The following is a 13,632-nucleotide window of genomic DNA, read 5'->3' as shown; positions in this document are numbered from 1 at the left end:
AGTCACAAGTCGCCAGCCGGGAGGTTGGGGGGGGAAAGCTTGGATTAGAACTGGCTTGGAGTGAGCTGAAGAGTTGAGCCCTGACTTTTTTTTTTATGCTGTTTCCCTTCCCTTGAGCAGGATGACTACTGACACTTCATTCTCTGTCCCTCAGAGTCCAGGCGTTGGGTCACCCACCCGAAGACAGAATAAAGAAAGCACCATCACGGTGAGTACGCTGCTTTTAGAATACACTGGGGAATGGAGAAAGGCCACCCCGCCTCCCCCCCAAAAAAATCAACAGCAAGGCTTGTTATTAAAATAATCTCAGTGGTTTGTTGTTGCTATGGTGACAGAGCTGAATTGAGTGGGAAGAGCGGAAATCCAGAATTATTTACAAGTGCTGAGAACAGTCTACTCCATTTCCATATCTTTTAGGAGACAAATGTTTTATTTCCAAACTCCCTGTTTTATTTTCCCCCCTTGTCAATCTCTGGTTAGTCTAATAATTCTGGTGATACATTGTACCGGGAAGCCAAAAGAAGTATGTAATGGAGAGACTGTGTGTGTGTGTGTGTGAGAGAGAGAGGGGGTTGGTTCAGTGTTACAGTTTCTGAACTGTGGGGCACAAAAACCTGCAGTGAGCAGCTGTGCTTCATGCTATTTGTAGTATATTAACCATGTGCTTCCCAAGCTGTCTTGTAGTTTTGGTACTACAAGTTCTTGTGCCAGTGTTTGCTCCTGTTTAAGGAACATTTCGGACTCCCATGAGTGGCACCCAGCTAGACTCTGCCCCCAGCTTAGCCACAAAGCAATTCTGCACTCTGCAGTTTTCAGTGAATTAGAATTAGATTTTATTGTCACGTGTACTCAAGTACAGGGATACAGGAGTACAGTGAAAAGTGTACAGAGTCGCCATTCTCCGGTGACTTTGTACCGAGAAACAAAATCTTAGGGATAAATTATAAAAATAAAAGTTAAGGTTCATTACAGTCTTCCTTGTTAAAATGTGGGCCTGGATCTGGGCTCTTTCACTCCGATCCTGAGACCATCTCCAGCACAAAGTGGTTGGTTAGCCTTGAGTCCCTTTGCCGCTACAGAACCATGTTCCCATTATTGGCTGCCATTTTTGTCTCAACCAACAACAACGCCGCCGCCATAGGCCTGTGCTGGGCCAATCTTGGCAGCGCAGCCCACCCTGCTCAGGAGACCGCATGCTGCGCTGCTACTCTGCTGCCAACTTGACTCCACTTTGGAGACCACCTCCGACAAGATCACTTCATGAGGGGATTTTAAGCTGTTGTGTGTTGCTTTTTAAAGCAACACCACTTTGCTCTAAGCACTCATGCCATGGTTCAATTTTGTTTGGGAGCTGGCAACTCCCTGTCTTAAATTTTGGTGTGGCAGGAAAAGGAGAATTATTGGTATTTATACTTCAAAACATCCCCAAGCATTGTTTAAAAACATACCTTTGTTTTGCAGTTTAGTCAATATAACAATGTAGGAAATAGGAGATGATTTGTGCACAGTAAGTTCTCACAGTAAGTCATGTAATCGTGGCTAGATAATCTATTATAGGGATTCTGAGTATAGGAGAGAACGACAGAGTGTCACAGGGTTTCTTTTACATCCACCCCTGAGAGAGCAGGCCAGGCCTCTGAGAATTAGCATCTCTGACATTGTAGCATGCCCTCACACCTGCCCTGGAGAGTCAGCCCAGAGTCTGTATGAAAAGTAAGCCACTAGCACCCCATTGCAACAACATCTAACATTTGTATATTTAAACACTGCGCATTCATGTGCCATGACACTTGAGGGGCAGATCTGTGAGCTGATGAAATATATGCAGCTTCAATCAATTTAATGTGGGTGACTTGTCAAGTTGCTGTTATCATTAGGTTTGTACTTCACTGAAACCACAGCACCAAGAACAGCCCTTTTCAAACCCCACGTAATTCAAGATGGGCAACCAATAAATATAACTGCAAGTGGGCCCCCTTTCTGTTATACTGAATTCAGTTTGCACACTTCATTGAACTATGTCTTCAGGATCAAAAATAAAAATCTCTTTCCAAATGGGAATATACATGCAACAGGCCATTAGTGTAGTTATGCTTTAAGCTCTCCCCTACATAGTAAGGCCAATATTTTGTCTACTTGATAACTTAGTGCATAGTTCCAATTACTTGCTTAACTATTTCCACAGAACCTTTCTAACAGTTGCATGTTATCTACACAAGTGCCTTCTGTAAATGTACAATTATTGCTAAGTATTGATTCCCACTTACCAGCACAATTTGATCATTAAAGGGCATTCTTGTGAGTTAATTCTCTCATCAATCCTTTGACAGTGAGCCTTGGGAGTGTGCATCAAAATTCTTGCTGTGCCTTCCTGGTAGGTGACGTTCTGTGCAAAGGTCATGAAATTATAACTTTAACTCTTGAACTCCTGTGACAGTGGGGTAATAAGCACTGTTCAGTTTTAAATAATATACACCTTGGATCACCAGGGACCTGGGTTCAATTCCACCCTAGGACAACTGACTGTGAGCAGTTTGTTCTCCCCCTGTCTGTGTGGGTTTCCTCCGGGTGCTCTGCTCTCCTCCCACAGTTCAAAGATATGCAGGTTAGGTGGATTGACCGTACTACAAGTTGTCTTAGAGTGTCCAAGGATGTGCTGGTTAGGTGGGTTGGTCATAGTAAAAAAAACTCATGCAGGATTATGGGGATTGGGTGTCGATGTGGATCAGAGTGGGATGCTCTTTTGAGGGTCAGTGCAGACTCGATAGTCTAAATCGCCTCTTTCTGCACCGTAGGTATTGTATGGTTCCATGAGCAGTAAGTTTTGCCCAGTGCCCTGACCAATATTAATCTGTCCACCAACACCCAAAACTGAAGCACAAAAGTGCAACAGTGTGGAACCAAAGTAAAACAGAAAATACTTGGATTACTATTTGAACCCATGAACCCAGAACATTTGTCTGGGAGTTTGATATGCTTGTGCATTGATGTTACCATAGGACTGGTAATCAGGGAGCATCTGCGGAGACCAAAAAAAAATCTGTTGTGTTCTGTATGTCAGGATACATTTACAAGACTTGCTCATGATCTGACGATATAACAGTCTCATTCTCCAACTTACTCTAGGTTACTTGAGTCATGGCACTCTTTCTTAGTATGCTCCTCTATTGTAAGTTGCTAGCCTATTATTGGCCCAGACACTAGCATGACTGAAAAAATGTAATGCTTTTGCACAATGCTTAGTTATATTCAATATTTGTTGGATTCTTCAATACTGTGATATCCTCACCCATGGAAGATAATGTAAGCATTGCTACATCATTTCTGAACCTCCTGCTGGTAGAGGTGAGCTCAGACAAGATGTTTCTGACCACATGCTATTAATTTCCTTTCTTGCTGGTTGCTGCCTGACCTGCTGAATATTTGCAGCTTGTTCTGTTTTTAACTCTAAGCATGAGAACTGATTTTTTATCATATTGCTATTTTGGAATGTTGTCATGTGCAGCCTGGTTGCCCTGTGTTTATTACAACGGGAAGTGCACTTTAAATGTAGTTCATTGGTTCCAAATTGCTTTTTGAGCTTGCCAATGGCTGTATGATGATAGTTTTGTTTTCCTTTTGTGGAGGCGTTTATTGTTTCTTGAAGTTTGGTTGACAAATTTTGTGCACTTGGTTATCAAGGTATGTACTCTCCAGTACCTTGCCGGAGTGTGATATTCTGCAGGGGAGAGTCTGGATGTTAAGAGTTGACATGATGTTAAATTCTGAAAAACATCCTTGCTGCATTCTGATTGTGTTCATAGCCCAACTGTTTGCACACTGAAGGTATTGAATTTGGGACAGGCGCTTTCTCTAAAAGTGCTTTTCTTCCTGGCCTTATGGTACTGAGGATTGTGATAATGATAATGCTGCTTTTGCCACAAATCAGGAAACTGCAGAGTTAACAGTTCTGTATTGCTCAGTGATTTATGGTAACCCACAAAAGGTTTGGAGGGATATGGGCTAGGACCAGGCAGGTGGGACTAGTTTAGTTTAGGATTATGTTTGGCATGGACTGATTGGATTGAAGGGTCTGTTTCTGTACTGTATGACTCTGATTTCCAGGGAAGTTAAAAGATGGTAGCTTTATTACTTGAACGTATTTATTCTACAAAATCTATGGATTGCCAGCTTTGCTGGAAGTGATTTGAATTTGCACGAGCCTAACCCTTGGACCGTAATATTACCTCTTGCAGTTTGTTGGGAGGGTTAACGTGCAACTCTGGACGGTATAAAGCATCTTGTGTCCAGCTGTCTGTCCAGTTTGGCAATGAAAGATATTCTGTGTACTGCAGCCCACCCTGTTGTGGGTGTGTTTCTGGCTCTGAAACTTTTAGCTTCATAGAAACTCTGAAAGAACCCAAACATTCATTCCAAATAACGGTTATATTGTAATTACAGTGCACTCAATTTTACCACAATACTCGATGAGTAATAGATGGCTGGCAGTAACTTAAAAGGCTGTCATTCATTCAATCAAATGATTCCATTAATGCCATAAATCTCACGACCATGCCTTCAGTAGAGCTGAGACATTGAATTGCAGCTTCTATCTTTTATGTTTTTAAACCGATTTAACACAGTTTGGATTTACCAATTATTATCATAGTTATCAATTATGTTTTCATTGTGAGTACCTTTTTTGCATTTCAAGCATTTGATGTGGACACCATTGGATGTACAGCTTATCTGAACTGTAGCTTTTATACAACAAACTACATAAGCTGACTGCGGGACAAATATATACTCAGTATTAAGCAGAACTTCCTATGCATAATTATCTAACTTTGTTGTTCTGGAGCAGATTACAATTTTCTGAAATTTGCATGTTTGTAAGCTACAGATGACATCAACAATGTTAATGGAATACATGAGATTAGTGTTGTGAGCTCAGTAGAGAAGGGAACAAAAAAAAAATCAAATTAATCTTAATGAATTTTATGTCTGCATGAATCCACTCCATGTTCTCCTGGCTTTCTAATAGTAATTGTTAATCGGCACTCAATACTTTTGAGAAGTCAACAAGTATTTGCTTCAGCACCAACTAAAATATCATCAAAGACGCGCATTGTAAATGTCCAAAAATCTTAAGTCCTATACCCTGGCAAGCCTGGAACTCTGCATCTGAGCAGATTCAGGTAGGTATTATCTGCATACAGCCATGCACTAGATATCCCAGAAGTTCATTTTCAAAATGATTAAGTAAGCGAGCAGCAACATAGAACACTAAATTATTAGAAGTGCATATGACCCAGAAGAAGAATATTGTCTCATTCTTATGTGCTTACTGGTTTCACTCTACATGACTCAGCTCTGATTTTAAGATTGGTTGGTTGATCATCCACCAAGGAATAGTTTTCTTTGTATATCACATATCAAACTCTCTTAACAAACTGAATATCTTGATGAGATCACAGCTATCTAAATGACAGAAAATACAAACTGTTTATGTGACCTATCCTTACAATTAAAAATTTTGTGGTTGGCGTCACCATTGTCGTCATTAATTCTTAACCAGTTTTACTATGACACTGCTGCCATTAAATCCTCTGGTTAGTCTTGAACCCTTACTGTCTTTATACAATCTGCCATTTCAGCTGGTGTCTTATTTGTTTGTTTTAGCAAATGCACTGGATATAGGTCTTATGGACATGACAAAAAGTATCTTGTGATCCAAAGGTGGTGGAATTAGTTAATTTCCTCCTTGGATTAAATGTAAATTTCACTGGCATACATTACATATTCAATGACTTGAAGACTTCTATAGTTATCTGAAGTATGTTAGCTATTGAGTAAGGTACAAATGTATTCAGTTTTTAACATTGATGTTTTTCATTGTTTTCCTTGCCCTTTGGATGTTTGCCTCCTAAGTTCAAGTTTGTGTTAAGTTTTTAGATACATTTCAAAGCAAAAGGAAAGGTGTTGTGTTCTTCCATAGTCATTTGTGAATAATAGTATGATTGAAGTTCGCAGAAAGGATCATTTATTTGTTTATAGGTTCCAAGTGTTACTGACTGAGCCAGCATTAATTGCTTGTGTCTATTTGTTCCATGATCCTATGTGCTTGCTTGGGCCATTTCAGAAGACATTTGGTGACCTCTTAATACCAGAATTTTATTGAATTCCAGATTCCCAATCTGCCATGGTAGGATTTGAACCTATGACCCCTGAGCATATGCCTGGGAGTGTCATTGCTAGTGCAGTGACATTACCAAAGGTCCAGTAATCCAGAACACATGCATTTATATACATTTGTTCCACTGGTGAATGTTGGAATATGGTTTGACAAGAGCCATTGATGTTTTAGTAATTTTTATCCCAAATGGTTATACATCAACTAGTTAACAGTACGAGGCACCATCACTGAGTTAGATTATCTGCTCATCCACCATCCACCTCGGACCTTCATAGATTCCACCCTTAATGTTGTTTCAGCTGTGATTTGCCTAACTCAGCAGGATAGTGAACAGTCACAAAACAATTATTCATTCTGTTTTGCCATTCAGAGAAAATTGATTGTTATTTTTACTCCAAATTTGCCCGCTTTTTGATCTATATGTTTTGTTGGTCTTTGCTGTTGCTCTTTTGATCTTGAAGATTTAATTGACCAAGTAGCCGTAGTCTTTTGGAAAATAGAATTCTAGATTTCAGTTGGCCTTTTTGTGAAGATGTGCTTTCTGATTTCACTCTACATGATTCCACTCTGATTTTTTTTTAGGTTGTTCGGGTGACGTTCACCCACCAAGCGATAGTTTTCTTTGTATATTACATACCAAACTCTCTCAAACGAAATATCTTGATTAGATCACGCCTCAACCATCTAAATGAGAGAAAGTACAAGCCACGCTTCTCTGACTGAAATGACTCCACTGAAGCCAGTAGCCTATCACTAAGTCACCTTGTATTACACGTGGAGATTCCTTGACACTGATCCAGTTCCCTCAGTGCCAGCCCTCTGAAGTGAATAGAACCCCTGTCTCTCCTGTTCTTATCTGTCAGCCAGGACTCCTTGATTTAGGGATGTTAATCTAGTCCAACACAATCTGGGATGTCCACTTGGCTGACCTCATTAAAATCACTACAGTCACCTATCTTTGTAATTTAAATGTTTAAGATCTGTTTGTGCGCTTATACACATTAATTTGTGAACATTCGGATGAGGAGTAGGAAGAGATCATTTGACCCCTCAGATCTGCTCTGCCATTCCTGCTTACCTTTCACTCCCTTGCTTATCAAGAGTGTATTCACCTTTGTCTGAAAAATATTCAATGTCTCTTTTTTTTATTTTTACTACTTTTTGAGGAACACTGCTCCAAAGATTCTCTGAAGAAAAGATACTCTGAGCTATCTTAAAGCTGACTCCCTTATTGAGTCATAGAGATGTACAGCACGGAAACTGACCTTTGGTCCAACCCGTCCATGCCGACCAGATATCCCAACCTTATCTAGTCCCATTTGCCAGCACTTGGCCCATATCCCTACAAACCCTCCTATTCATATACCCATCCAGATGACTTTTAAATGTTGTAATTGTACCAGCCTCCACGACTTCCTCTGGCAGCTCATTCCATACAATCATCCTCTATGTGAAAAAGTTGCCTCTGAGGTCCCTTTTGAATCTTCCCCCTCCCAAGTTAAACCTATGCGCTCTACCCCAGGGAAAAGACCTTGGCTATTTATCCTATTCATGCACCTCCTGATTTTATAAACCTCTATAAAGCCAGCCCTCAGCCTCCAACACTCCTGGGAAAACAGCCCAGCCTATTCAGCCTCTCCCTATAGCTCAAAACCCCTGACCCTGGTAACATCCTTGTAAATCTTTTCTGAATCCTTTATTTTAAACAGTGATGCCTAATTCTAGATTCTTCCATAAGAGGAAAAGTTGTTTCCATATTCAGTCTGAAACATGAAAGATCACCCGTGGTCTTGTTAATCAGCTTGTCCCTTGTTCCTCTCTAAAAGCTCAAGGATACAAGACCTAACATTTCTTCTTACGATAGCCTGGCCATTCCAGTTATTAGTCTGGTAAACCTTCTCTAGGCGAAAGTGAGGACTGCAGATGCTGGAGATCAGAGTCTAGATTAGAGTGGTGCTGGAAAAGTACAGCAGGTCAGACAGCATCCGAGGAGCAGTAAAATCGACGTTTTGGGCAAAAACCCTTAAACCTTCTCTGACCTGTTGAGAAGTCCTTCCTTAAATAACCAAACCAGTATTGGTACACTACACACTATTTATAGATATGGTATCAACAGTACCCGAAGCATAACTGCCATATGTCTAGATTAACCCCTCCACAAGAAACAATGGCATGTTATGAGCTCCCCTAACTACTACTGCTGTACCTGCAAACTAACCTTTTGCCAAACATACATTAGGACAGCTAGTTCCCTCCATATTTTGGAGTTCTAAAAGCTTCACCATTTAGATAATGTGATTTCTTTAATTTTTCTGGAAAGGTGGACAATTTCTCATTTTCCCATTTATACTTTATTTGTCAAATCTTTACCCAATCACTTAACCTAATTATATTTGTTTGTAGCAACCTTCTCCTCTTAACAACTTCCTCCATACCTTTGTTTCAGAAGTAAATTTAGTAAATGTCCCTTCTTTTCTTCTAAGCCATTTATACACATTGTAAAAAGTTGAGGCCCAGCAGTACTCCCTGTATCATACCACTCATTGCATCTTGCTAACCTGAAAATAACCGATTTTACGCTTACTGTTTCCTGCTAGTGAGACAATCTTCTATTCATACCAATGTATTACTCTCCATCATGAGCTTTAATTATCCACAGTGACCTCTCACTACTGTATTGTATTGAGGGCTTCAGGAGCCCAGAGCAAACTTGTCCTGGTCATAAATAGCAAATGGGTAGAGTTACTCTCATTGACCTTAAACCCATGGACAATAATAAAAAAAAGTCTTATCTAATGCAATTGTGGGATCAGAGCCTGGTATATCTATAATTACTGTGAATGGAGGCATTTAGTATTAATGGAGAATAAATTGTTTCACTTTGAAGGCTGAATGTGAAGACAGTTCTTGGCTTTGCCTCTCCTTAATCAGTTAGTTTGAAACCCAGCCTCTGTGTGGCATCAATTCGCAAAATAAAAGATACTGTACCCTTTCCAGAACTAATTATCTTTCCTTCAGTCTGGTTCCCAAAACTGAACACAGTGCTCCAGCTCAGGGCTGACCAAGGTGTGTACAATTGAAATATAACTCTTGAGTGCTTGCTGTCTGTCTGTCTGTCTCTCTCTCGCTCTTGCACCCTTTCTCTGTTCTAGTTCTGTTGAGATGAAGCTCCATCTTTTAATAGCTTTTCCGGCTTATGTTTTGAAGTTGTGCTCTATCTTTGAATGATTTGTGGGCCTGGATACCCAGATCCCATTGCTTGGTCACACCTACTGGTGTCACACCTTTGATAAATGTTCCAACTACCTTAAAGTGGATGACCTCCCCTTTCCCAAATTGAACTTTACGCGCTTTTTGTAACTTCCTACTCCCTGGCACATAATGCAATTTGCTGTGGTGATTGAAACATTCAGAGAGGCACAGGGATGTGCAAATAGAACAAGGTCATTCAACCTTTTGTATATGTTGTCTATTGACAGAAAAGTGTCTAGACACTAAAAATATGCTGACACTCAGCCTAAATTTCAGTATGACCAATTTCAGTTTGACCAATCTGTTGAATTCTTTGCAGAAGAGCAGATTATAGATAAGGGTGATGCAGTAGAGAGTTCGATATTAGATTCAAGTCTGAAATTAGAACTTCTCAAATAAAACCAAGAATGCAAGAAATACTCAGCATGTGCTGAAACTTCTACAGAGAGAAAGAGACTATGTTTCAGGATCATTCATCAGAACGTGAGTTTTACATTTGGGGTTGGGGGTCACAGCACTGGTGGCCATCTATGGACAAAGAGAAAACAGGATTTGAGGATCTGACATTATTACTGAGGTTACCAAAGACTGAGTAGTGGGGCCAGAAAAGACCTTGCTGGTGGGGTGGGCCACAATTTCTTAGGAGGAAGAATAATGGAACACCATGAAAATAAATGTTTCAATAGAATTAGGAAGCTGTGATCTGTGGGAACAAATATTACCAATCTCTAAAATAGAGATGCAAGTTAATCTGACCACAAAATAACCAAGACTTGAATTAAGTCCAAAGGGATTGAGTTGGAAGTCAGAAAATTTGTTCAACTTGCATAGAATCTCAGTCAAGCCGCACTTAGAGTACCATGAGCAGTTCTGGTCCAAATTGTAATACGGATATAAAGAAGGTGAAAGGTGACTGATCCAAATTGTAGCAGGTTTGAGAAATGTTCGACCCATGAGGAAATAGGGTCTCTTACTTCCAGAGAGGAAAAGATTGTGGCATGAGCTTGGAGACTGAGGATGTTTGAGGTGGATGCTAAAGGGATAGTTCTCATTACGAGGGAAATCAGAACTTAAGCTGTAAGTACAAGTATTCAGTGGTGAATCCAACCAGACATTCAGAAAATGTCCTTAGCCAGGTCGTGGTTTGTAGGTAGAATAAGAAATCATTGAGGAAATTAGCATTGGCAGTACAACAACCTATGTATTTTTGTAGAACCCATAGCATAACATATAAAACATTCCAGGAGACTCAGCAAGAGTATTTTGGAATTTTGTCAATGCAGTAGGTTTGAAGATGTGCCTTTAAAGTGAGGTTCAGAGGCAGAGAGGTGTGTAGGAGACATTCCAAACTTGCAGCCTCGGCAGCTGAAGGCATGGCCATCGATGGTACAGGAATTGCAATTTGGAATGTGCAAGGAAGCAGAATTCGAGGGGCACAGATATCTGTAGGGATTAGTTGAAGATGATAACAGATAGGGAGGGGTGAGCTGAGTTGAGAAATTGAGTGATGTTATGGAGGTGGAAATTTACAATTATAAATGGCCCAAGTGTGAGATTGAAACTCATCTTAGGATCAAGTGTGATGTGATGGTAATGAACAGAATTGGCTAAATTTCGCTGTGAACGAAGAGGATGAAAGCAATATTGAGGAACTGAGTTTGGAGCAGGGACTGAATGATGCATTCAGTCTTTCCAATTTGAAGCAAGTTATTGCTCTGTCCCTAATGGATTTAGGATAAACAATTGGATAATGCAGCATTTATGCAGGCGTTGAGCGATCTGGTGATGGAGAGCTGGGTGTTGTCACTGTACATGCAAAAGTACCTGCTCTGCCTTTGAGATGATGTCAAGGCATAGGTTTGTAGAATCCCAAACAGTGTGGAAGCAGGCCTTTCAGCCCATCAAGTCCACAGTGATCCTCTGAAGAGCAGACTCACCACTTCATCCCATCCCTGTAACCTTATGTTTTCCATAACTAATCCACCTGGCCTGCACATCCCTGGACACTATGGGCAGTTTAGCATATCCAATCCACCCAACTTGCACATTGTTGTGACTGTGGAAGGAAACCGGAGCACCCATGGGAAACCCACACAGATGTGGGAAGATTGTGCAAACTCCACACAGTTGTCTAAGGGTGGAATTGAACCTGGGTACCTGGCAATGTGAAGCAGTGGTGCTAACCACTGAGCCGCCACAGATTATCAACAAGAAATATTAGAAGCAAGAAGTGCAGGGAACAGGAAGAAAGCCATTGCAAGTGATTTTCTGAATACAATTTGATGGGAATAGAGCCAGGTGAGAGTGCCCCCCCACCCCCCGAAGGAACGCAGAGTTCCTTGCAAGAGTGAGAATGCATTTTGGACATTGCAACAACACATTCAAGGGGAGGAAAGCAAGGTTGGACATGGGCAAATATTTAGCAAGGATTGAGGAGTGAAGAGATTTGTTTTTGAAGAGACTGATGATGATGATAGGTTTAAAGGAGTGGGGTCAGCATAGGAAGAGAACTGTTTACAATATCTGCTAAAATGGAGGTAAAGAAGGGAATTTGGTGATGGGTATTTCGGAGAGTTGAAGTTTGAGGAAACAGGATATGAGGGAGGAATCAGCAGAAGGATGTAGTAGTGGATTGAGAGGAAGGTGGTGGGACCCAAACATCGGCATGTACCTGCTGGGCTAATAGCATTTGGATTTGTATGCATCAGTTGCATAACTAAAGCAGCATCTTTACAGTTACTTTTTAGGGGTTTTTCAGTACTTAATGTGGTGTGAAATAACTAGAAGTATCAAGGCAGTTGTAAATCAGAAGTGCAAAACTCAATCTATCAGCATCCTCTGAATACTGAGATTGATCTCAACTCTGTAATTCAATTCTATTTGTTGTTCTTTGTGTTACAGACAAATTCATTTCTCACTGCCATAATGAAACGTGACTTTGTGCAGTTTAGTGGTTTGAAAAATATTTTTTCTCAAATTGAGGTTCCCAGTTAGATGAATTATTCAACAACATTGAGACATTTCTTTATTTTTGAAAAACACCTTGTAATATAGAGGTTGCACAGAAGTGTCTATGATGGACTCTGAGGGCTCAGGCTTGCAAGATACCTCTGCTAATCCTCACATGGCTGTACTGTTTTCAATTTAAACAAAACAAAACACCACACACTATGAACCCAGTGTCTTGGAGTGAACTAAACTTGAAGAGATAGCATTGTAAGGAACCTTGGATTAACTATTTGAAAACCAGAAAGCTGTAGATATTGGAAATCAGAAGTATTAAAAAAACGGGGCTGGAGATAGTCAGTAGGTCAGCCAGTGTCTATGGAAAGTGGAACTGAGTTCAGATCGCCCACATGGTTAGTTATTTGAAACTGTTTTGCTAAAGGTCGGAAGGTCACCCCCTTCCTACTACCTACTTGGATAAGTTTGAGGATCTTTATGGGGCTGAGGTGGTGTATCATGAGGCCTTTCCCAGTTTTCCATTTCTGATAATTTGTGGTATTTACCTCCTCTACCTGTATGTGTTATTGGGTAAGTATTGTTGAGGTAGCTCAATCCTTCTATGTCTTGGGCTGTTCGAAATATGTATTGGTTGAGGGTACACTAATGTACAAAAGGAACCTGCTTCTGAGATAAGGCGGCTTATTGCATTATATCAATAAAAACAAATCTATTTGGTCAGGCATAATTACTAGTGCTTTCGGGAGCTGTACAGACACATCTTCTCTCTCCAAAGCTAGAATAGACCAGCTTGACTCCAACCTCTAGATAAAGCCAATGTAACATTAAACACTTCAGAGCCATTGTCTTGTACACCAGTTGACATAAATTGATATTGTTTCCCTAAAGGCTGGAATGAGGGGTGCAGTAAAGCATCTGCAGTATGAAGGTGGGCAATCTGCATGAAAGCCAACCTAAAGATGCAGGGGCTATTGGTTTCACATAGAAGCTCAACCCACATTGCCAGTGAAACTGACCTGTTCAAACTGAGTAGGAAAGTCTCCAAGTTAGAAGGTTGTGTGCCTGGACAGTTTTTAAGGAGTCCCTTTTTCCTGGGCTTTGCCTTCACAATGGAATACTGAGGAAGAGCCATTTAAGTTTAAGGGCATGAAGATGTCTCAGTGCTGTGAAGGGTTTTCATTGCTGAAATACAGGGCTGGCCCTGATGTAAACTACTTAGTGTTTCCATCACTATTAAGATC

At 40.6% G+C, this 13,632-nt stretch overlaps 1 protein-coding gene across 4 annotated transcripts in view; it reads left to right on the top strand.

The window, feature by feature from the left end:
- The window catches only part of gas7b (growth arrest-specific 7b), a 449,937-nt gene that overhangs the window by 331,436 nt on the left and 104,869 nt on the right, over positions 1-13,632 (top strand). For all 4 annotated transcript variants that reach the window (XM_043714439.1, XM_043714440.1, XM_043714441.1 and 1 more), the window contains exon 5: positions 155-208. In XM_043714439.1, the coding sequence (XP_043570374.1) occupies positions 155-208 (54 nt within the window). The remainder of the gene's footprint in view (positions 1-154; positions 209-13,632) is intronic.

The sequence above is a fragment of the Chiloscyllium plagiosum genome, chromosome 24 (genome assembly GCF_004010195.1).
Source record: "Chiloscyllium plagiosum isolate BGI_BamShark_2017 chromosome 24, ASM401019v2, whole genome shotgun sequence".
NCBI lineage: Eukaryota > Metazoa > Chordata > Chondrichthyes > Orectolobiformes > Hemiscylliidae > Chiloscyllium > Chiloscyllium plagiosum.
The sequence above is the reverse complement of the archived record's forward strand: the minus strand, read 5'-3'. Positions and strand labels throughout refer to the sequence as shown.